This window comes from Onychostoma macrolepis, chromosome 13 (assembly GCF_012432095.1).
Source record: "Onychostoma macrolepis isolate SWU-2019 chromosome 13, ASM1243209v1, whole genome shotgun sequence".
In the NCBI taxonomy this organism is placed as follows: Eukaryota; Metazoa; Chordata; class Actinopteri; order Cypriniformes; family Cyprinidae; genus Onychostoma; species Onychostoma macrolepis.
Genome location: NC_081167.1, coordinates 10,374,219 through 10,398,982, shown reverse-complemented (window position 1 = coordinate 10,398,982; position 24,764 = coordinate 10,374,219). Strand labels below are relative to the sequence as shown.

The 24,764-nt window shown below is 37.1% G+C and overlaps 1 protein-coding gene and 1 long non-coding RNA gene across 3 annotated transcripts; one reads left to right on the top strand and one right to left on the bottom strand.

The window, feature by feature from the left end:
* Positions 1 to 952: 952 nt before the first annotated feature.
* Positions 953 to 16,596, bottom strand: stox1 (storkhead box 1). Of its 2 annotated transcripts, XM_058796588.1 has the most exons (5): positions 16,104 to 16,216; positions 5,486 to 7,051; positions 5,031 to 5,183; positions 2,615 to 4,907; positions 953 to 1,408 (listed from the first exon to the last, which is right to left on the bottom strand). In XM_058796588.1, exons 3-5 carry the CDS (start codon positions 5,161 to 5,163, stop codon positions 1,261 to 1,263), a joined length of 2,574 nt encoding a protein of 857 aa, XP_058652571.1. In that variant the 5' UTR covers positions 5,164 to 5,183; positions 5,486 to 7,051; positions 16,104 to 16,216; the 3' UTR covers positions 953 to 1,260. The 2 variants fall into 2 exon arrangements, with proteins under 2 accessions (XP_058652571.1, XP_058652570.1); XM_058796587.1 differs by lacking the exon at positions 5,486 to 7,051 and having other exon boundaries at positions 16,104 to 16,596.
* Positions 16,597 to 16,686: 90 nt separating this feature from the next.
* On the top strand, positions 16,687 to 18,934 carry LOC131551912 (uncharacterized). Its single transcript, XR_009273847.1, has 3 exons — positions 16,687 to 16,772; positions 18,589 to 18,668; positions 18,823 to 18,934. It is a non-coding gene; the product is annotated as an uncharacterized LOC131551912 (long non-coding RNA).
* The last annotated feature ends 5,830 nt before the right edge of the window (positions 18,935 to 24,764 follow it).

The following is a 24,764-nucleotide window of genomic DNA, read 5'->3' as shown; positions in this document are numbered from 1 at the left end:
AATCTAGAGTGCTAAGAACCTGGTTACGTTATGCAGATTTAATGTCACTGACCTCATAAATAACAGTGGTTTTTAGCCTACAGTATGCTTGTGCTGTCTTTTATGAACACAGGAAGGATTTAGCCTTTGTTCTCTGCCAGTGAGGCTGAATGAAACATGACACAGTCAGCCATCATTCAATACCTGTCATTCAGCAACCCCATCTGCTGAGCTCCTGCCTGAACCTGTAGAGCCTCTCACTTCAGCCCCCTGGTTAAAAGTGCTGGAATCAAACTGTGGGTGGCTTAGAAGTGAATCTAAAATAGATGGGTGCATGTCCCATGTCCCATTTTCAGTGCCATATGTGTGTGTTTCACACATCTTACAACAGCTACGGCTACCTCTGCTTGCCTTTGTCTGTGTGAATGTTGGATTAACTGCAGGCCAATCGTGAATTTTTCATGACCGTCAATGGCAGTGCCATTGTAAAGGCAAGCTTTGTTGTAATAAGTCAACAAAGACCACAAGCAACATTTTGATGAATGCACAGTGTATTTACCTCCATTCAACTGTACCGGAGGCCAATCTGTTCATTCATAGAGGTACAGATGAAAAATTTCAAGATAATGTGAGGAACTTGGATTTGTAGATGTAAAAACCTGTATGTATGTTTCAGGCTCACATTAGTTTATTAGAAATGATCATATTTAGCTTACACACTGCAGTATGCCTTGAGTTACATTATAGTATGATTAAATAAATATATATTCTTAAACATTGCTTGATTTAGAAAATACATTAAATTAGTTGGGGAATGTGATTTTCATATTAATACTAATAAAATAATTATTATAATAATAATCATTATTATAATAATAATAATAATAAAAAATGTAATTCAGGTATGACCCATTTGTGTATATAGTTTATTCGAGGCCAGAAGTATATCTAACAAGAAATAAAGCTAGAATGACAACGTTTATCAACATTTTATTTCTGCAAATTACCTACCATTTGTACATAGATCATAGTGGATTATTCCTCGTAATGTTCACTTTCTCTCTAAACAACAAAGGATTCATGTACAAAAAGGAAAAAACCATCAACATTCTTAATCAGTTCAAATGTAAAACTGTAATGAATTAAGTATATAAATGCACTACCTACATTCAGTTCCTAGTTGTTCATGGGGGGTGGGGTGGTATATTTACATTTGTTGGATTATATACATTTTTTACATCATATAACTATACCCAGATTCTGAGCTACGTTTTAATTTGCTTAAACATTCACGACAGGTGTAAGTTTGAGGAGTGAACTCTGAGGGTGAATGCTGTTGGAGTGGAGCTTTTCAAGGTTCTGCAGGAAGCCACGATGCTTCAGTCCTTTAAGTATTGCTGAGTTACTGGAGGTTACACTCATGTGTGTCCTGCAAATAATTAATGAAAAAGCAAAATATTTAATCTTGGATGAAATCCATAAAAATTTCATGTATCTCCAAATGTAAGTAAATGGTGTTTAAATGAGCTTGAGCTGTACTTAGCGCTTGAATTTGATTGCAGTATGAATATTTAAAGCTGCAGTCCGTAAGTTTTGCCTCTTTGTCGCCATCTGTGTTTGAAAACCTGGAATTGCAGTTACTTGCGGAATTATCTTGCTTGCGTGGGGTTGTACTCTGGCAACCAGTACTTTTGAGGAGTATATGTAGCTGTCAGTCACCACACCGGTGTGGATATTTACTGTTCTTCGCAATCACAGATTAGTCTACATCTTGGAATATATGACCCAAATAAGAATTTTCACCGGATATTGTCATCTGAATAAGTAAGTAAAAGCATTACAATAAATCGTGCTTCCAATGGTGATTTAATTTAAGGATCGATTAGCTCATGTTACATCAAACCATGCAAATTATTATTATTGTTATACTTTATTCTCAAATTAACAACATCAGCATTGCGTCACTATGAGTATAGTGTATATTAGCATGTAGATTTCAATTTCTGTACAATTTAATCTAATTGTCATGCCATTCGAATTTCATATTAAGAAATTCTTTTAACCCAAAAAGCAAATTATGCTCCCTTCGAACTGGTTTTCTTTAAAATACAAATCTTGTGTAAACTCAGGCTAGCTGTAATCAGAAGCACATTTAGAACTGGAATATAATTTAATTTCATTCACATGTGTTTCGTAAACGCATAATACTTCCTGGATTAACAATCCGCCATCAAAATTATACATTTAATTATTCCAGCTGCTGTGAGAAAAGGCTACAAACAATGCGCCACCTGCAGCATCTGCATGTACTATAGCCTACTAGCCGGAACAACTTCTTTATGTTTACAGACGTGACGTAATGACGCAGTGCCATGTTCGAATTTCCCGTGAAAACCTACCCGTACCACTCAAATTAGAAAACATTATTATAAGCTAACCGTGAATCGGGCTAAAGTAAGGCAATAGTTTTGAACACTGGCTGGTTATGTACTTCCTCAAATATTGATTTTGGATCATTTTTAACCAAAAAAAGTTACGGACTGCAGCATTAAGTAGATATTTTAATTGTAGCAAAATTAAGTGATTACATTTATGGATTAAATGCACATCTCAGATGAATGACTTTCAGACTAACCTTGGAGAGTCAATCCCACTATCAGCTGTGTAACTCTGATTCTCTGTGGTTTCTCCTGCACAGGCCCCTGTAGGGTCATTTAGGCTTGCATTGATGTTGCCAGCATCCTCAGATGTCTCATTTGTTCTCTGATGGCAGTCTTTTAATTCTGGGTGACAGATCCAGTGGTTAGATTTGCCAGCTTCTGCTTCATCTGCAGATTTATGTATGGTCTCAGAATCGGACTCCACTTCGCTTGTCTGACAGTAGTCAAAAATGCTGCTTTCCAGGGCTTCAGTATGTTCATCATCTGCCAAACTGGATTCTTGTGGTCTTTTCCTCAGACCCTGGATTTCTTGTTTGGGATTAGCACCTTTCTGAAGGATCTGGTGATCAGAAGACTGCCACCTGTACTCATGTGACCTGTATGTGGTTCTGGTGGGTTTTTGATGAGCATGTTCCTCAACAAAATGTCCATCCCAACCACCATCTGCACAGACAGGCTCACGGCAACGAGCTGTGCCGGTCTGTGATACCTCAAAGTCAAGAACGCATTCCTCATTCAGGCAGACAGAGCTACATCCATCCTCATCCTCCACTGTCTTTTGATAGATGCGATATTCATCATCTGTATAAACTTCACTCTCAGTCTGGCTTGTGTTTCTGTCCAATGTTTGACCATCTGACAGCTGATGGCTAGTAATATTGCCAATTTGCTGATGTGAGGACAGCAGATCTGGACGGTGATGAGACTCTTCTTTACTGTTTAGTAGATGTAGGGAAAGTCTACGTTGAATTGTAGGTTTAGGCCACGAGAGGGGTACTTCTGTTACATCACAATGTGTAGCATGATCTACATTGTTCTTTTGGTCAGGAACATTTCTCATGTCTCCACCCTGACATTTAATTTCTCTTACTCTGCCATTTCTGAACTCCCTGCTTCGGACTTTATTCTCTCTCAGCCTAATTTTGTCCTCTATCCTCAAAGTGCTGCTCTCAGGGTACGCCAAGCTGTAATCTCCACAAAGCTCTTGAACTGGTTGAACATCCAGGGTGGAGTCTACAGTCGGTGCACATTCATGGAGCTGTTCACAGGCTGCGTCCTTCAGTGTGTGAGATTTCTCCACGCTGTCAGTGATTGCTTTGGCCCGGTGAGGATCCCAGGACTTTGACCTGTGACCTGGTCTTTCCCGGCGTCCGGAGGTTGGAATCTTGGCTTCTCTCCTCCTTTGTTCTTTATGGCTGATGTTTGTTTCCACATCTCTTCCTGGCAATGCCAGAAAAGGGTTGTCTATCCGTTTCTTGTAGACACATTTTGGATTCAGAATGGTACTTTCTTCCTGATTGTCAGGTTCATCCAAAGCAAACTCTGCTCTGAGGTGTGGAAGAATTTGATCATCTGCCTCTAAATCTTCAGCACATTGCAAGGTTTTACTCTTTGCTCTTTGTTTTTCTTTGGATGTAGGGCCTCTTCTCTTGCTGCGAGTAGCTCTTGGGGCTGATTTCTTCCCCACAGGCTTAGAGGTATAATGCCTCTGCTTAGACAGAAGAGCTTCAGTGGAAATGCCCTTGTCCACAGCTTTCTCCATTACTCTCTCAGCTTTCTCCTCAAGCTTCTTCATAAGAACTGTGTGTTTTACTAGATTGTCCACTGTCAGATCTGGGTTGATCCGTTTGATGATGGCATGTTCTAGGTCTCTGGGGAGGTTGTTTAAGTCATCCTCATCCCTGACAGGCCATTCCTCCGGTGGGAATTGTCCAGAGAACGTGGCATATTCTTTCTTCGCCTTGTTCTCCTTCTTCCCTGTGTTTCGTCGGAAGAGATTAAGGCCAAATTTGCGGCCAGCTTTCTCCTTGTCCTTGCGGCTTGTGTTGGTGGATTTACTAATCTCACTGGCCTGGTAGTCTGCAGTAGATGTGGACTGGTGCTGAATGGAAGGTTTGTGTTCTTTGGGCCACTTGAGGCTTTTTCCAGTGCACTCACTGATGCTGATAGATTGGTGATCTTGGACAGATGGAGGTACAATGGACGGAGAGGTGAAGCAGCTACAGGACTTACAGTGGGCCATGACAGGAACCTCATTAGAGGTGTCCATGCAGCTCTCGTTGCTCACCAGGTACGTGATGGGAGGAGGTGATGGCAGGTCATTGTCGCCAGCACTCCACCAATTCCTCTCTTTCACCATGTTGTTGGTAATGAAGTATGTTTGAGGGGTGACTACAAAGTAGCCCTCGCCAGTGTGATAGATCTTCCTCTCCTTAATAAGAGTTCCCAGAGCACTGTACAGGATGTCTTGAGTGGGAATGGTCATTCCTGAAACAGATATTATTTGTGTGAATATAGCTGTTTCATAATGAATATGAATTAAAATAAAAATGTAATAAGGTTGTGTACAAGTAAGCACAGTAAGTGAAACAAGACATAATATTGTGTTACCTGGGTGCGCTTTCATCATGTGATTAATCAATGCTTCCTGATTAACAACCACATTGGCGGCATTCATATCCGATATGACAGAGCACAGTATTTCAGACAGTGGAATAAACTGAGACTGGGAAATTGGTGACATCTGCACAGGGGACAGATCGCCTGTGAAAAATAAATAAATACAACATGGTCAGTTGAAGTCAGTGTCATTTAAAAGATGTATTTTTTTACAAATTTTTACTCATAATCGATTATAAGGTATTCTTTAATGGATAAAGAGGCTCTTAAATATACCATGAGATTGGTAGAAAATAACAAATCCTAAAATCCACAGAGGACTAAATTTTAATCAGAAGTGAGATGGAATGATTTTCAATAAACACATTAATTACAGATGGAGTATTTAGACCAACACACAACGAGAAAATATGGGCAACTAATCCTCAAAAAAACTTGTAAATTACCTCAAAGAATTTTACTTGATTCTTCTAAAGCCTGGAAATGTAGTAGCTTTTTTTTTTTAATCTCTGAACTGCTTTGTAGTTCTGAGAGAGATAATACCACACAAAGAATTTCTAAACATTTACATTCAAATAAAGTGTCTACGTTAATGAAGAGCTCTATTGTTTGTGTCCTAAAGCATAGGTTGCTTGTTTCACAGTATTTCCACAGGTAGGCAAGTACTGAATAGACATTAATACTTGCTGTTTGTGGAAATATTGTGGAACAAACAACATATAAGTGATCAAGTATTCATGTCAAAGCTGTTTATTTCATTGTCCACATCTAATGCATTTTCAAACTTTTCTGTTTTAACCACTGATCAGAAGTAAGTAGATTCTTCAGTTATCTGTGACCATAGATAGAGCCAAAGTATAGATTATTAACTAGGGATGACTACATTAAATGTTGGACACCTGCCAGCACTGACTTTCCATTCTGTTGTTGATTAATTAACCAAATCCCAGGTAAAACTTACTCCCACAATAAAGTTCATCAGTAACTAAAGGGCCAAACTCACTCAAACCTGGAAGAAATGGTATGAAAATATACTTGTTACTGTATTACTAGTTTTATATATGCAAAAGTAAATGAAAGAGGCATAGTCAGTTGTACAAGTAGCCACTCCTATTCCTGACCTGCACTTTTAGCTTCATTCATCTGCTAGTTCCCATTAAATGTCTGACGTTCTGCGTGCTTAGCAACTATTCCATTCTCCTTTGTTGTAGGGGAGCCCAGAGATAATAGTAAGCTGAAACATCACCTTCCACTTTTGACACTGTTTTCCATGGGAAAAACATCCTGTCTAGGGTTTCAAACAGGAAACATCCTGTCTAAGGTCTCTGACCACATGTAGTTTGAGAGGTGTAAAAAGAGGAAAGACTGATGCATGCACTTGATAAATCAATCCTTGTCTTCTTTAATTTTCAGGGAAGTGTTGTAAATGTGAGAACAGAACATCTTTAGGTTGTCCTTGGGATGTATAGAATTATTTAGATGCTTTAACTGCAGAAACAGAGCTAGAAGACGTTACTATAAACGTCTTTTTAGGAGTTCAAATATTCTTTTCAGAGAGAAAGCGGGAAACGTTTTGCACAACAATTGAGAGTTCCAGAATCAATTGAGCTGACGTGGGCATGTGGTTGTTACTAAGGACACATGTACCCTTAATTCCTCTCTCCAGGGAAACACTCTGGGCTCATTGTATCATGAAGCTGTTCTGACAACATTAAGACTTTTGTCACAGGAATACTTCACCAGATACCATGGCAGCCATGTCACACTGTAAACAGCGGCAAGGAAGACATAGAAAGAGAGTGGGACAAGTCTCTTAATTTAAGTTAGAAATGAATATAAAAAAATAACCAGTGGTTGACATTTAAGCATAAATTAATTAGAGTAAACAAGATTTGAAAATCACATGTGAATGTTTTGTGCATGGCTACTCAGATACCCATTTTGTCTTTATTACATTACCCTACAGCTCTTGCCGCTCATCACACAGGTCATAGCAGGCCACTTTCATGGTACTGAAATGACAAACAAGGCCATGAGATCACTTGACCACACAAAAAATAAATAGTAAATAAAGACGATCATAAATTAGACATGAAATATGGAAAACAAAACATAATTTAAAATAAAAACTTTATATATTTAATAATATTGTATTATTGTTTAATGGGAAAATCTACATAATCTATCTCCACACACATGGTTTTCTGATGATCAAAGTTGGTCATTTTTTTAGGACTGGGTTTATAAACTCTTTTAGTAAAATACCAATAATTGCATTTTTATATTTTTATTTCAGTTTTGATAACAGGTTTGTATTTACAAATTTTACATACAAAAAAGGAAATAAATAAAAGTGTGCCTTTTCATGTCAAGAAACATTCTGTTAAAAACAACCTGGTCAGCTGTGGGCGTCAAACTTCACAGAACGAAACCACAGAGGTGTAATTAACGTGCAAGTGCTCTGTTGATTTAAGCAACACACATATACACCACATATAAGGTGCTCTTCAGTGCCCGTGTGCTTGTACTAATAAATACAAGATTTGAAAGTGGTAAGGTTCATTCCTTGTCACAGCTGAAACCATTACTTACATTATCCTCTCTGAACCACCTTAAGTGGCTGAAACAACAAAAATACACAGTGGACCGAAGTGAAAGGAGGCGGGAAAAAGAAAGTGGAATTAAAGGTAATTTGATAATGCCACACATGTTGTTTAACGCCCTATAGGCAACTTCCTGCCTCTGAGGAATTCTGTGCTTCACAGGTGGCTGAAATCATATGCTTTTCTAGGTGTCAAACATTACAAGTGCCCAAATGCCAGATTAATAAAAGTACACTGAAGATTTAATTAGGTTTTAAACATTTTGACCCCACATGACATATTGACAAAATCAAGAAAAATTTAACTGAATTCAATTTTTTTTACTAGTTTACTATAAAAACATGCCTTTTACAAAGCCATCTCAACACTAAAGAAAGTCCTGCATTATATAGGGGTTATTTGTGGTTAACCTGACCAAGAAATGGGTAACATATGGTGGAAACAATATATCACAGGTTTTGAAAGCCCAATTATTTGGACATTTTTCTGGCCTTTGCTCAGTGATAAAAATGTCTGAATGACCTTAGAAAGTCAAGAGGCATTTTTTTAAGACATTCAAGTTCATGGTTCAAGGAAACTGGATATGAATGGTACAAACCTCAAGTACAAACTTTGACTCAATGGAAATGAGTATATGTTTGATTTAGAAAAAGATGTGTCTTCTTCACATAAAAAATACACAAGTTCTTCACATTAAAACTTTGACTCTTAAAAGCAATTTGCAAAGAGAAACATGCACATCCATGCACCACGCTGTCTTTCAGATCTCCAGACATGCCCCATAGCTACCTGAAAGTTATGAGGTACTTTAAAAGGCCGAGCCCCAAACTCCTAGAACGCCCTCTTAAAACACACCTGAAACACGATATTCTTTTACCGCCAAAAAATTATGCATGCATGATTACATTTTCACACAGACGTCAAAAACAGGGCAATGCATCTATGCCTCAGATACATAACAGTTAAAGAGATGGCTGAGTTCTCACCGAGTTCTTCCGCTGGGAACTAAAACATTAATCCCAGTAAGCGTTCATGCCTTCAGACCTCCCTTCAGATCATGCCAGTCACTGGCCCTAAACCTGGGACGCTCTATTAACACGAAAAATAATGAAGTAAGCAGAGTCATATGTTGCTTTGGAATAGCTTCAGTCCACTGTTCAGAACAGTATTTGTGTTCTCATCCATGCACAATTTCAATTCAGCCTTTGCTCTTTTCAGTTTTGCATGTTGTTAGTGGACTAATGAAAATCTTTTTGTGCTGTCATTAGTTTCTCTAGGGTTCCTGGTCACACCTTTTACTATGAAGGTTTTACAGTGCTTTGCCTGCCATGCCACAAGTTAAAAAGGCCCATAAATCCAAAGAGGCCCTAAACATTTATCCCTTTCAGCCACTCACAAACATTCTTGATAGTTAACACACCTCTCACAGAATGTGTCTGGTGTAGTTTTGAAATGAAACACCTGTCTTAAATGTTAACCATGTCAAATGTTCCAAGGGAAAAATGAAGTTCTTCTACCAATCCTCCCACACAGGCATGATGGTTTGTTAGACTGATTAAAAGCCATTTTACAATGTTTACATTCTTCATGATACTCTGTGGACTTGTGTACTCATTAACAGAGGAACCTGCTTCATTAACAATGCTGACGAAATATGTCTCCACATTTATGCTGTCATTTTGAACAAATGGTATGTGATTACTTTATCATCATACAGCTGTTTCAGTGATTGACACTGACAAACTTGCAACGTACAACGAAAACGAGTGACTAAACCAACATTTTGACTTTGTGAGAAGTCACAAAGGCCCTCATATAAACACGTTCTGAAAGCCCCACCAGCTCGCTGTCCTGTACTGAAGAGAATAATGTTTTGTACATAGCATGTTGTATCAGGTCTCCTGAAAGGAGGTCATTATCAATTGGCAGCATCTCTCAGGTTTCAAGCCAAAAGACTATAGGGACCCTTTTGAAGTTCATGCAAATAGGCCATATTACCTGCCACAGGAAAAGTAAATGTTCTTAGATCTTTGGTCTATAGAGCAAGAGTAACAAATATCATATAGCATGAAAAGTGATGTGTTTGGAATAACAACTACCAATCAAAAGTTTGAAGGTCAGTACGATTTTTTAAAGAACTGAATACTTTTATTGAGCAAGCATTAAATCGATAAAAAAGACATTAAAAACATTACAAATACATTTATAATGCATTATAACATTTATAATGTTACAAAATATTTATATTTTCTTTTGAACTTTCAAAACTTGCCTTTACAGTTGTCCAAATTAAGTCCTTAGCAATGCATATTACTAATCAAAAATTAAGTTTTAATATATTTACAGTAGGAAATTTACAAAATATCTTCATGGAACATGATTTTTCTTTACGTAATGATTTTTGGCATAAAAGAAAAATCAATAATTTTGACCCACACAATGTATTTTTGGTTATTGCTACAAATATACCCATGCAACTTATGACTGGTTTTGTGCTCCAGGGTCACATTTTTGATTAAATAAAAGCACCCTTGGTGAACTTAAGTGATTTATTTAAAAAAATTAAGAATAAAAAGTTGACCCCAAACTTTTAAACAGTAGTCTATATTCCCTCAAAAGAATGCAAATTTGTGATTAAATCAAATACATAATCAAGTATAATTACACATAATAATATATAATACATAATCAAGTAAAATTAAATGCTAAATCTACTGCCAAAAAATCATCTTGAGGGTCTGTGTTTATTATAAACTCTTTGTTACTCCTCAAGGAATATCCAGGATTCAGTTTCATTATTAGCTTGAAGATATAAGGTATTTCATACTAGTCTCTGTTCCTACTTGAAGTTAAAGGAGCCACAGTTTACAGCATTTTTACACCGCTAATCAAGTTCCATGCTGGTAATTTCCACCAGATGAGAACCATTTCCTCTGACCATGTCTGAGCTACATCAGATTTTGGGTTTGTTAACCTTACATTTGGAGGCCCTGCACATATAGTGAAGCTGTAACTAAGCTGCAACAGCTTTAATGCCAAAAGCTTTGTTACAATATCTTGATTTCAATTAAGTAGGAGCATGGAAATGGATTAGTCAGGTCAGGACTACTCAAGAATACACCATTTACATCATGTTTGGAAAGGAAATGCATTATTTAGTGAAAGGAATGGACATATGAGGGAAAACCGGTTCTGTAATTGCAAACACATTAGCTGCAATGCTTAACGGTAGGAGAGCAGGATAATCTTTTCATTTGTTTGTACTGGCCTAGATCTCCACCTGGCTGTGAACTACATAAATATGTCATCCAGCTCAGATTTCATCAAGGCTTCACTTCCTGTTGTAATGGGAAAAGGATGCTGCAAACAGTATATAACATACTTTAAGACAAAGGTAAGATTCTCAAATATATAGTATGATGCCTTCCTATTAGGACGGATAAGGGAAATCCATGTCAGCTGTGTTCAAGGAGACATGACGAAATATCTCCTGCACAAATAGAAAAAACCCACAGACAGGCACATATACACGCTAACACACACTCACATCACATGTGTTCAAAACAAATGGTGAGTTCTCAAGCTGAAAATAAGAAGTCTTTTGTGGTGTTTGGAAAGCATTTGGATGGACAGCTTGAATTTTTGGATGTTGAGATAATTGGAGTCACAGGAAGAGATGGATTTTTTCAACGTGAAATTAGCTTCAGCAGACAGAAGGACAGAGAAGAGCTCTATGAGAGAGAGTTTTAGGACAAGAACGTCATGTCAGGGCTGTTTCACTATACTGATGAATAAAGGATTTTCACAATTTCAACGGGTGAAAAATGGAGAAGTCTGAAGAAATACACATGGCTGCTTGTGGCAGACTTTGTTTTGGGTGTTTGGTTATCTTGGAAAACATTCCATTGGTTGCTTTCTTAGAAACCTGATCCAGCTCCACCTTTATCTTCCAGCATGTACACAGCATATGTCTCTCTTTTATTCTTGCCACATGGATTAGATAATTTGCTTTAAAAACCCAGAAAAACAAGTGCACTTCCATAATGTACTTAAAGTGCTCTATTTTCACGCACTAATTTTGTACTTATACCAAAAATGATCCTTTAGTACTTCTTAAGATAAACTTAAGATCATCTAAGTGTACTCAACTGTGCTATTTTGAGACACCATGAATATGAACTAAAATGCACTTTTAACATACTATCTTTGTATTTAAAAAATTTATTTAGTTACCACTTGTAGTACACTTGAACCCATCTTTCATACACTAGTACACTTAAGTGTACTACAAGTGTAGCTAAATTCATTTTTTAAATACAAAGATATTAAAAGTGCATTTTAGTTCATATTCATGGTGTCTCAAAATAGCACAGTTGAGTACACTTAGATGATCTTAAGTTAACCTTAAGAAGTACTAAAGGATCATTTTTAGTATATTAAGTACAAAATTAGTGCACGAAAATAGAGCACTTTAAGTACATTATGGAAGTGTACTTGTTTTTCACCTGGGAAGCTTTTAAATAAATAAACATACCTGACATGTTTATCCTGGAATCTCTGGCTGTGATGAAAGTTAAATTAAATAAAGTACAAAATGACTTAGCTCTTTATGTGTCTAGATATTAAAAATAAATAACCCACATGTTTATCCTGTCTCTGCTTGTGGCGATACTGCATGTCATTTTTAATGTAATTTATTACATTATAATAGTTTTCTGTGTAACACACATGGATTATTCTATTACTTATTATTTATTCTTGAATATCTGCTTGTGATGATATCGTATGCTACTCTTACAATAGTTTTTTTATGTGTAAGCAAATTTCTTTCTCGCTTTTATTAGGTTTTTCCTCAAGTTAACGAAAGATATGCTTTCATGGGAATAAGAAAGCTTTTGTTCTTTTACAAAAACATGTTGACTGAACTATGCCTCCTCTGTTTACGGTGCACACCTGGAAGTGTTGTGGTCAGCAATGACATCTTTGAGAAAAGCGCTGGGGAGCAATGACCTCTGGTGCCTTGTTAACCAAGAGGGCAGCTTTCAATGCATGAGAACCACGGGGTGTTGACCTCAGGATAAAAGAGTCCAGCACAACTCCATGTCATGGCTAATGAGCCGAGATCTGAGAGATGTAGTCTACATTGCATAAACCTCCAACAAATCAGGTTACTTTGGTAGAGGCACATGTATATTTTCACAGATAGGTATGAAGATAGCATAAATGTGCACTAACAAACATAGTCCAGCTGATAAAAACTTAAGTTAAACCAGATGGCATAGTATTTTTTTGAAAATATCAGTGAGGTTAATTGTGCTCAACCTTACTGAACACCTCATTAGAACTTAGATGTTATACCCCTCTGAGTATGACGGCATGATCCACAGCTCCTCAATAATGCAGAGACTTCAGACAGCCATTGTAAGCACCTCAGATTTCAACAGACAGACGGACAAGGGTGAGGCAGCCTTGAATTTCTTGTTTCTGCAAATGATTTTTACAGTCATCATCCTAAACTTCTGTAGTTCAGAGCACATTATTCCTACGCCTCCAATTTTAATCAGCTTCACTGATCAATGATGCATGAAGAATTCTCTGTATCAAGGCCACCGGCCAGAGACAGAAGTGTCTGAGCCGTTTCTGCCCATTTAACTTTCTTGAAGTTTCTTCAAAACTTAAAAGAGATAGTTTGCCAAAAAAAGACAATTGTTTCAAGGTTCTCATCCTTTTGCCATTCCCAACCCGCCCGCTGTTATTATTTCCATGGAACATGCCACCTTTACACTCCTCTTCCCAAAAAAATGGCGGTTCATAGTAATCAGGCTGTCAAAAAAAACACAAACATCAAATATAAAATAAAAACTCATAAAAATAAAAATATCGTAAAAGTAATAAATAGTTAAAATATTATAAAACAAGTTCATTTGACCAGTACACTATATTCCAAAAACGTTTTAGTCATAAAATAGCTTTGACAGAACAAATTAAGCATATCTGCGTCCAGAAACCGTTACGTTCTATTGCTGTTTTGGCTTAAACAACGTGCCATTTTTGGATCTGGACACAGATGCAGGCTACATAAAAACTTTGGAGGTGAATATAATTATACAATAAGGGCATGTGGATTTGGAAAGACATGAAGGTGACGACAGATTTATAATTTTTTTAAACTAATAAGTCATGCAAATAGTGGTCTAAATCAATATAAATGTATTTATTACGTTTCAAAGAGCACACAAAAGACACAAGCCTAAACATTTGAGCTGAAAAGTCAATGAGTATCATGAGCAAGAGGCTAAAAATGCACAGCAGACCCCATGAACAATCAGTCTTTTCACTTAATGTATACTGATAATCAAGCGGACAGAGAGGGAGGCAGGCTCATTCATCATCCCATCTGCTGATGGGTAATCACAGCCACTAACCCTTTCCTGCTGACTAAACACAGGCCTAGAAAAATACTGAAAGCGTTCAAAGTACTGAAAGCGTGTCACTTCTAAAGCGATGTTTAAAAAAAAGCTCTTGGAGGTGTAACTTCCCAATGACCTTAATAAGTTATTTACAGTTATATATCATTTCAATACTTTCATCAAACCATACCTAAATCATTGCCAACACAATGTCCTGGCGCCGTCTCCAGACAACAATAAAACAACTCTATGGTACCACCCTGAGAATGAAGCAAGGGACATCGTCTCCAGTGGCCAAGCTATAAACCCGGCTGGTGGACAAACTGGACAGGACATAACTCAGTACTATAGGCTTTAGTGAATGGGTAATAAATTACAAAAGACACTGGGTCTGGGCCTATGTCACCACAGCGGCCAACCTGACCTGAGGTCTTAACATTTTTTTTTATATGTGTGAGTGTGTGCTTCCAATTTTCGATTGAAAATGAAACAAGTGAGAAAAGCTGTGGGCTTTAGCCCCTTCTTCTCCCAGTCCCATAATTGTGTGGTCCTGGCTCAAAAATGCCCTAGTTACACACTATACCCAGTGTGTTAACATGCACCTTCATCGCTTGTGACAGCAAGAGCAAATGGCGGTTCTTACAATCTGCTTCGTGTTTGCAGTAGGCAAACCAGATGCCTCCCAGAAGCAGCGACACCTGAGGCAACACAAGTCCACACTGTCACAAAAGGTCTGTCACCTCAACATGTGACCAACTAAAAACTATTTCATCCCCAATCAAAACACAATAATAACCAACATGAATTTAGTAGCCAAACCAAATCAAGACGCCCAAATTTTCTTGGTAGTTAACCACTTCGGCTGAAACTGAGCAGTGAGAATTAAGTCAGAGGGAGAGAGCGGGGTTACACAGCTCCCCAGAAATCATATTTCCTGTCATCTGGAAATAATGCACTTATGTTGCACGCACACAGTTACGCCTAAAGCATGTTGAGGTCTCATAGGGAATTGTTGGTCAGGTTAGGTTAAGAGGCTACCTTCTAGAGTGAACGGAAATTATGTGGTTTTCTATTATAGCTTGGGAAAAACAATCTGGGGACCTTTATAGAGAGACAGAGGAGGATAAGGCATTCATAAGGACAGTGAAGTATGTGGATCCCTATAGAGATCCGCTGGGAAAACTGAAGGTTATATTTTGATTTTCAAATGAAATCTGTCAACTTCAGTAAGGATCTGTGAGATGATAAAAAGGAGAAATCATTTACAAATCTAGTTTAAAATACATGTCAAGTTCTAAGAAATTCATGTTGGCTTTATATATTTTTGAGAACATTTATATCATTTTCTACTTTGACTCTAAAACTGTCAAATGGTGTAACCATCATGTAAAATGTACTAATTTTCTGTGCTTTTGAATGCAAATTAATCATTATCTTCAAAAAAGGTTTTCAAAAATATGTTTAAAGTTAAAACTTTTATGATGCATCCATATGAATAAACTTTAGGGTTACTCCATTCGACTTGAACAAAATGTGCCTTTTCACAAAATAAGTGATTTTCTTAAACATGACCTTGACACACAGTAACGAGGATTTTTTTCGCCTTTTTTCATGCAGACAAACTAAAGGTTTTTAAATACTGAAATATTTATTTATATGTTTTCAAATAGAAATGTTTAGAAAAAAATATCTAAAGATTCTGCCTTAAAAGATAACTTAACGTAATAGATCCGGACACAAAAATTTGTCACAATAACTGACAATAATTTTCAGGATTTTCAGGATCAGGAAAAAAAAAAAAGTGTCAACCGTGCATGTCTCCTTGTCCAAAATGTTTTACCAAATTTTACCATGTCACTCATCAACAAATGTCAAACCCCAAGCCTTCCTCAGATTTCGCTCTTCTGGGACTCACTTATGCAATGCACTGGTTCTGATCAAGTTTAGTTAAATTTTTAGGGTGACCATGGGCTGTAGACAAAGCCTTTAGAGGATCGAGTGATTCCACATCTCATAACGACCCTGCAAACAGCCAAATGCTGATCACCTACCCACTGCTTTGATAGTGTATCCTTTGGGCGACCTCAGCGCCCTGCGCATCCACGCTTCCCTCAACACCTCCAAGTTATTGGCATTGCCCTGGACGAGAAGCACGTAGTTCTCCAGCCATCCCTGGAAGGAAACTTCCAACACCGCTTTCACGAGTCTTTTATTCCAGAAGCTTCGCGAATTTTGCGATTTAAAGTCCGCAAACACATCCTGTCCGCTGGTGCTGCTCGCGCTGTATTTGCTGTCCTCGTCGCGGCAGAGAACAACAGCGAGCGACGCGGCTGACAGCTGGACCAAGCGGTGCTGAACAGACATATCTGCCTTCAAATGAATCTCATTCTACATGTAGTCTCAGGAATAAGGCCTCATCGTTCGGTTTGCTTAATCCAACGACTGTAATGTGTCACATTTCTGGAGAGCAGGACGCCTCGACCCTGCATGTGTGTACTTTGGTGTCTACGCTCCCAAGGCAACCGCCGCTACTGACGAATTGACGCAGGGGAGGCGCGCAGCAGCGCACCAATCAAAACGCTTCTTTAATTATATGGGCGTGTTCGCGTCTGGACTGCCTTTGAAAAGAATCTACACAGGTATACAAACAATACAGGCAAAATAGGTGGTTAATGGGGCGCTTTATGCAGAGATTTTTTGTCATTACACCACAGCATCAAGTAAGTGTGACGCTCAAATAATTTTGCTTCAGTTTAAGCAGCAAACAAGCAAAATACATAATTATTCTATTATCTACCTTACATGTGAAAGTGGAGCTAATTTTTTATTCCAGTGAATATTTCAAGGCAGTTTGTCTTTCATTTTGGTTACACAAAATACTTAAATTATTGGCCGAAAATGTCAAAGTAGGCCTATATGGAGAAAGTTTTCACAATGGAACCTGCCGTTAAACACACTATTATAGACTAATGATTAAAATATAAACATAAAACAACTAAATAATTCATGAAACAGCAAAAATGTAAAAGATAAGTTAGAATAACAACCCAGTGCATTGGTCTTGCCAACAAATATTGCAATTTATAAATTTTATGAATTTTTAACATTTAAAATGTGAACCAATATCATTTTACAACTTGTTAGCAATATATGTTATTTAGGATTTTAGTTTGAAAGACCGATTTCACAAAATTATAATTCAAGAGGTCTTTGAATTGTGTGTATGAAACCCTCAGCCAGAGAACTTTTGCATGTTTTTTTTTTTGTTTTTTGATGCCATAGAATAATTTTTGTTCCCAAAAAACTTTCAGTAAACAGTTCTTAAAATAATCATTTTTTTATCTTAGTGTGAAGAACATTTGAATAATCTGAAAAACCTTTTTCCACTATAAGGATCCTTTTATACATTTGAAATGTTCCATGAGTGTAAAGGTTCTTCAAAGAACCACCAATGCCAATAAAGAACCTTTATTTTTAATCTAGTTATACATAGTTATATATAGCTCTTTTGACAACTTCCTCATGTGACAACTAGCCTCACTCTACATCTCCCATATCACACTATCATCAGTAATGTCCTGTGTAAGAAGCATGAATACTGAATACTGAGCTTGAAATATCACAAATTATGTAACAATTTTCTAGACAGACCTGTTATTTTGAAACCTGTACAAATTCAAGAAATAATTTTGACATCTGAAATCCTGTACAAAGTTTAAATTCAAGCTTTGTCTCATATTAGATGACTGAAATCAAACCTGAAGGACTAACATATGACAGACAGATCAAAAGGTGATTGAAATGTATGTATGACCATAGGGCAAAGATTCTAGCAGTGGAACAGGATATAGTGTTTCCTCGGTGTACGTAAAGAATACATTCCCTCTTCCCACCATAAATCATGTTAAAGGTAGACATGCATGACCGCACACTATTTGGAAGATTGCCATACAACGCATTTAAAGACCCCTGCCAGTCCTCATGTTCAATGAATAAGACTTTGTGTCTTCATGCATCTGTGTTTTAACATGAGTCAAAGCATCTGTTCTGACCACAACCACATCAGGATTGGTCATTTTCTTTGTATATATCCAGTTTCTCCAAGGTCAGTTTGATTCAAAGCTTATATGCTCTGGCAAAAAATTCAGCAGAACCAGAATCAGCATGCTGTTTTTAGAGAAAGCATATATTTCATAATGCATTTGGGATTTGTGTGTGTGTGTGTGTGTGTGTGTGTGATATATGAAGAGTTTATTTGCAAAAAAGATAACTCTGGGTTTTTTTTACATTTTCAAAAATCATTTTTTTTTTATTGTTATCATGTTTTTATTGTGTTAGTTAGCTGTATTTTTTTAGTTATTTTTAACCTAATCAAAATAACCCATTGAGGTTAACTGGAATGCACAATGAAAAAAACTTTTTGAAAATTGTTAAAAACTGAGTAAAACTCTGTTTTTGCAAATGAACTCTTCATATATTCCAAACACCAGAAGTTTTAAAATTCCGTCTTCACAGATGTTCTCATTATCTTTTCAGAAGAATTTTAGTTTTGCGTTAAGTTTAGATGTCCACAGGGGGATGAAATGTAGTAAATTACCACTTGAGCTAATGGACTGGTGAGTATTGTTGGTCTATTATTTTAAACACACACACTTGAAAATCTTAGTATATACTGTGCGATGTTAGAACATTTACAATTTGCAAAAATAAAGTTCTTAGAGCCATATTTTGTCCATTTACTTGGCTTTAACAGTGATTTTTCTTTTTCAGACTGAAACATGACTCCTTCATTACTCTTTCATTATGAGTGCACATGTACCCTCCTGCAGTTAACCGGATCAAAGACACTCTTCACTGCTTCCTGTTAAAACTTTATGGTGTGAGCTGATGTATAAAAGGCAGTTAAGAATTCCATTAGATGTCAGAGAAAAATCAATGTCTTTCATCAAAATGAGGTTTTGACTGTTATTTGTGTGTGTGTGTGTGTGTGTGTGTGTGTGATTTTCTTTGTTATGAAAAAAAACAAGGAAGATCTATCATCAACACTGCTTATAAATATTGAAAGCATCCATATGACATACTAATACCATGTAGAAATTAAGTAAAACACACTTTACAGTTTTACAGAAATTATGTTTCATACAGTAAACTGGTCACAGATGATTTTGCAACCTTTAACCAAACCTGCACTGTTCTGGGCATTGCATTAGCATCCTGATGCAGGGCACCCGAGTGTTGTCATCTTTGCTGTATTGAAGCCTAAAAAGAGAATGTGTTTGTCCCTTGCTCCAAGGTTCAAAGAATGGTTATCATTCAAAAGGCACAGGCAAGGATCCAGAGAGATATTAAACCCAATCAGTTCTTCCAAAGCACAGAAAACTTGAGTCTCTAAATTATTTATCTCTGGATATTCGGGAAAACATATGATAAACTGTACCAACTGCAGCGTTTTGACATGTAATACTATTAGGATTGGACAATTAGAATTAAGCCCATTCAGTATCATCTATATGGTGTAGCATATGCTCTATGAGTGATTTTAAAATGGATAGGCTGCCCAGCAGGCACCAGACGTCTATGTGACATCAGGTTGACATTGGACATGACATCGGACAGACGTTGCATTTTGGTTGAAAATTAAAATCGGGTTGTCGCCAATATTTGACGTCAATTTGACGTTGACTTAACGTTGGATTTTGGTTGCACAACCTAAAAACAACAAAATCTCAACGTCAGCTGACGTCGGTATTGGACATCAATTTAACATTGACATTAGATGTTGAATTTATGTTGAATTCTGGTCACCCGACATCGCAACCGAAATTTAACCAAATATCAACGTCTTATGATGTTGTGTGCCTGTTATGTGTCTGCTGGGTGGTGACTCCAATTTTGAGATTTGCCCATAAATAAATCAGGGCACTGGCTGAACAAATGCTATGGGATCTACAGGATCTGGGGTTGAATAAGCATTTTCAAAGTACATCTTGGTATGGCTGTAGGTCAATTATTTTAGTAATAAAAAGAGTGTCAGTCAATACGTTTATGTGATATGCAAGACATTGAAAAATTATACAATATAAATCAATATGCCAATTCTATTGTGATTTTATTACAATATTTTATTAAGTGTCAAGATAAATTTAGCTCAGAGACTCCACAGATGTATGTGTTGTCAGATACAGAAAGTAGTCCAGTGCTACACAAAATTCTTCCCAACTCTGAGGGGCTGTTGTACAAACATATTACATGGTGATGTTCACAGTAGAGTGAGAGTTTGAACCCAAGTGCTTGAGTAATTGTAGGGTGTACAGCAAGACAGGAACACACACAGGCTCCACTGCAGGTGCATCTAATAATGTCTGTTATTGGGGGTTTACACAGTGTATTGAATGTCTGAGAATGTATGATGGAAAAGTTATATATCATATCATGTAAGCCTCAGATTTCTGTGCCGTATCATCTGTCACCTCATAACTAGTGTCCGGTCATTGACTTCCATTTGCTTTAATGAAATAACCACTGCAAGGAACAATCAGCTTTTCAAATGCCTTGTAAAAACCAGCTTCAAAGGTAACATGTATTAGAGGTTTCTGAGGTGAATGCTGACATGTTAAAGGACTCCTGCTGCTTCCAGTGACCCTGCACCAGGGTGACTACATCCATGCAGGAACTGCCTCCCTTGGACTTCCTGTTCTGTGTTAGTGCTTTTCACATCAGTGAGGGAGATATCCGGGTCAGTGCAGAGTAGGATTACACTAAAATGCACTAAAATATTTAAACATTAGGAGAGACACATTTTAATGTGGTTAGATGAGGTAGATGGAAATATATATACAGTGCTTTGTCTCAAATCTTCACTTCATTTTAAGCTGACATTATATAGTAATACATTTAAACGTTTGTGGTCAGTAATTTTTAATTGAAATTAATACTTCTATTCAGTGAGAACACAGTAAACTGATCAAAAGTGACAGTGAAGACATTTATAATGTTTAAAAAGACATCTATTTATTTTCTTTTTCTATCTAATAATCCTGAAAACAATGCATCAGAGTTTCCACAAAGGTATTAAGCAGCACAACTGTTTTCAACATTTATAATAATAATAATAATAATAATAATACTGTTTCTTGAGCATCTAATCAGCATATTAGAATCATTTTTGAAGGATCATGTGAATACTGAGTACTGGAGTAATGAGGCTTTTCCATCACAGGAATAAATTACATTTTAAAGTATATTGCAATAGAAAAGGTTTATTTTAAATTGCAATAATACTTCAAAAATATTATTGCTTTTACTGTATTTTGATCAAGTAACTGCAGCCTTGTTGAGCACAAGAGACTTCTGGTAGTGTATATCTGATGGTGAATCTTTATTGTTGATACTGGGTTTATATTGTACAAAATGGCTTCCTTTGGACTGTTTAGACTGAGAAATGGTCAGTGACGCTCAAAATCAGTCTAGCGACTAGCAGGAAAGGAGTTATGTTTTCCTGTGTTTGTTTCCATTGTTGCCTGGTGTATAGACTGAAACATACATGGCGGAAAAGTTAATGTAAACAACATGGCACTTGGTTCCACAAAGTATGTTTTATACAATCTACTGTATCTCCTTACCATATTAAGGCATCAGACCATGTACATACAGTACATAAACAAACAGTACTTAAACTAATGAAATGAAAGACTGTTAATTAACAGAGTTACCTCTAAGAAGGTATTAGAACAAGAAATCAAGATACCTCAAAGCCCATGTCAGCCATGTAGACAACACAGGGGTGTGGTGTTCCCACTGAGAGATGCCAAAGAGCCACAAACGCACAGGTTTCTCACACTGTAACCCAGTATTCCCTTGCCTTAGAGCCAGGAAAAAGGATAATTTCCTCAACAACTGCTCCACTTTGCTTGTCCCTTGGGTAGTCCAGCTGACTAAGAACTGCATACAAGCGCCTCTCAAACACTGGAGGGCCTGGCAGCTGATATAATGCCACTGGCACAGATGCCCTTCAATGGTCAAAAGACTTAAAGCATCATGTAACAGGGTGGGTTTCATGTTTCTTTGACAGTTATGTGGAAGATCAAGTGAAGGAATAAGGAGAAGCAGGTTCCTATATTAGCGGTATTCAATGGTGGGTTGCACAAGGTATGGGAATATTGCATTCACCACTTGATGAAAAATATACTATAACTTGTTTTTACATAATTCTCATGCGACGCAGCACAAGTGCGTTGCATTCATAGATTGCATCAGCATTCCCTGCAGCGCTTTTGTCCTTTTTAGTGGTGCCACTCCTCACGCTTCACTCAAAAACTAAACATGCGACCTGTGTTTACGGATTAATGACTTCATAAGTCATTTTTTTATGCATCATTCAAAAAGGCGTGTGAACTTTGAGATTTCCCAGTGATCCAAATATATCACTGAATGAACTCACAGAGTGGCTACTGAATCCAAATATGACGTCTCTGAATCATTATTTCAATATAGCCATTAGACTGCATGGTCATCCGTGCATTTTTATAACTTACCCTTATGGATAACCATGTAATGATATTGATAAGCAGGCATACCAAATGTACAATTATGACCACAGAAAATGTTAACTAAAATGTTTTTACTGCATTTCACATCTTGTTTTTATTATGAAAGCTACTAAAGATGTATACAGAACAATTAGACTAGGATGAAGTTAGTTACTTTGCTCATTTTTTAGGTTAAAAAGGAAATTTAAGCAACAGAATAAACACTGTTTAAATTTTTGGGGTTAGTAAGATTTTTAAAATGTTTTTGAAAAATTATTTGGTGCTCACCAAGGATGCATTTATTAAAAAAATAAAAAATACAGTAATAAACAATAATATTGTGAAATATTATTACAATTAAAAATAACCATTTTGTATTTTAAAATATATTTTATGTAATAATTTATTCCTGTGATGCATTACTCCATCTTCAGTGTCACATGATCCTTCAGAAATCATTTTAATATGCTGAGTTGCTGTTCAAGAAACATTTATTATTATTATTATCAATGTTTAAAAACGTCGTGCAGCTTAATATTGCTTGTGGAAACCATGATACAATATTTTTCATGATTCTTGGAAAAATAGAAAGTTCAAAAGAACAACATTTATTTGAAATAGAAATCATTTGTAACAAGTCTTTAGGGTCACTTTAGCCTCCTTGCTGAATAAAAGTACTAATTTCTTACTGACCCAAAATTTTTGAACAGTATTGTACATGTCAGCAAACACTATTCATAGACCTCCTCCTTTGGAATTTCTAAGGCCACAAAGTCAATTCTATTTCCAAGAAGTCAAGCAAATAATAACAAAAACCACAAAATGAGACCACATTCCATTGTCATGTTAATTACACCTTAGCACAAGTGACTTGTGTAAGGCGGTGAGACTTTGAGCAGCAGGAGCAATGAAAAGAGTGATAGTGTGAGGAGGAGGAGGAGGAGGAGGAGCAGAGGGGCTTGTACAAAGTGTGGGGTCTTCTGAAACAAAGCTATGTGCGAAAACAGGGGGAGGGGAAGGCGAATGTCAGCACAGACACACATAACTCAGACAGAGATGAGGGGATAATGGGTCTGACCCCAGACAAAGGGGAAACATTAGCCTCTACATGCCACCCAGGAATGGTAGACAACAGGAGCCTTGCAGAAACAAAAGCAGAAATAGTGAAACATTGAACGATCAACACCTTCACTGATCATTTAAATACACAGGACAACATTTGCTAAGAAAGTCGCTGTTTTGTCCTGAAATGAGGAAAATGAGAAGACCTCGCTGTTTAGAGAGGTGATTGTTAGATGAGGGGAGAGTCGTAACATAATCTCTCCTCAAATGCTGCTATAACAGATGCAACCAAACTCTCCACCCAGAAAAGAAAAGAAAAAGCACTGCAGCTTGAATTCAAATAAGCCGATTGTTCGTGGGTCCTGTGTGAGAGTGTTACCCAGACTGCAGGGGGAAGGTGGGGGCACAAAGGCTCTCTGTCTCAGGGAAGGAGTGGGTTTACCTCCACCGGCTCTGATTTCACAACATTGCCCACTCCTGCTGCTGCAGCTGGCCAGATACAGTGTCTTTTCAGTGTTGTAGTGCAATGTGGAGATCATAAGAGATAGACCATAAACCTGTGTGACTGGTGCTCATGTTGTAATGGTTTCTGAAATCGCATGTCATGGAGTGTGAGGTTTAAGATCATGTTTGTTGTTAAAGTGTTGGTAGACAGGCCCTCTGTAGTTATTCACTAAAATATTGTTTGTCATAAATTAAATTCACCCAAATAATTGGCTGAAAATGTAATCACCCTGAAGATGAGTTTGGCTCTTCACTGGAACAGATTTGGAGAAATTTAGCATTGCATCACTTGCTTACCAATCTGCAGTGAATGGGTGCCGTCAGAATGAGAGTCCAAACAGATGGTCTAAGATGTTTTGAACCTCAAACCATTGCTTGTGGGTACAATACTCTCTATCCATAATACTGCTTTCTCCAGTGACAAAGTCTTGTCTGAAACATGAGAGAAATATTCACAGACCAAGCACTGTTAACAAGAAAAAACAGACCAAAACTGTTCTAACCAAATATGTTGGTGGATTTTGATGTGAGAGGACAACAGGGGGTGGACTTTTTCCTAGAAAGAAATGTTATTATGGATTATTGTGATGTTTATAATCAGTTGTTTGGACTCTCACT

What these genes read in the sequence shown, in the direction of transcription:
- stox1 (XM_058796587.1), bottom strand. Translation starts at nt 16,416, where the DNA reads ATGTCTGTTCAGCACCGCTTGGTCCAGCTGTCAGCCGCGTCGCTCGCT. An exon ending in ATACACTATCAAAGCAGTGG is followed by an intron (nt 5,184 to 16,103) that starts GTAGGTGATCAG and finishes TATTTTTCACAG; the next exon opens with GCGATCTGTCCCCTGTGCAG. An exon ending in CATGATGAAAGCGCACCCAG is followed by an intron (nt 4,908 to 5,030) that starts GTAACACAATAT and finishes TATCTGTTTCAG; the next exon opens with GAATGACCATTCCCACTCAA.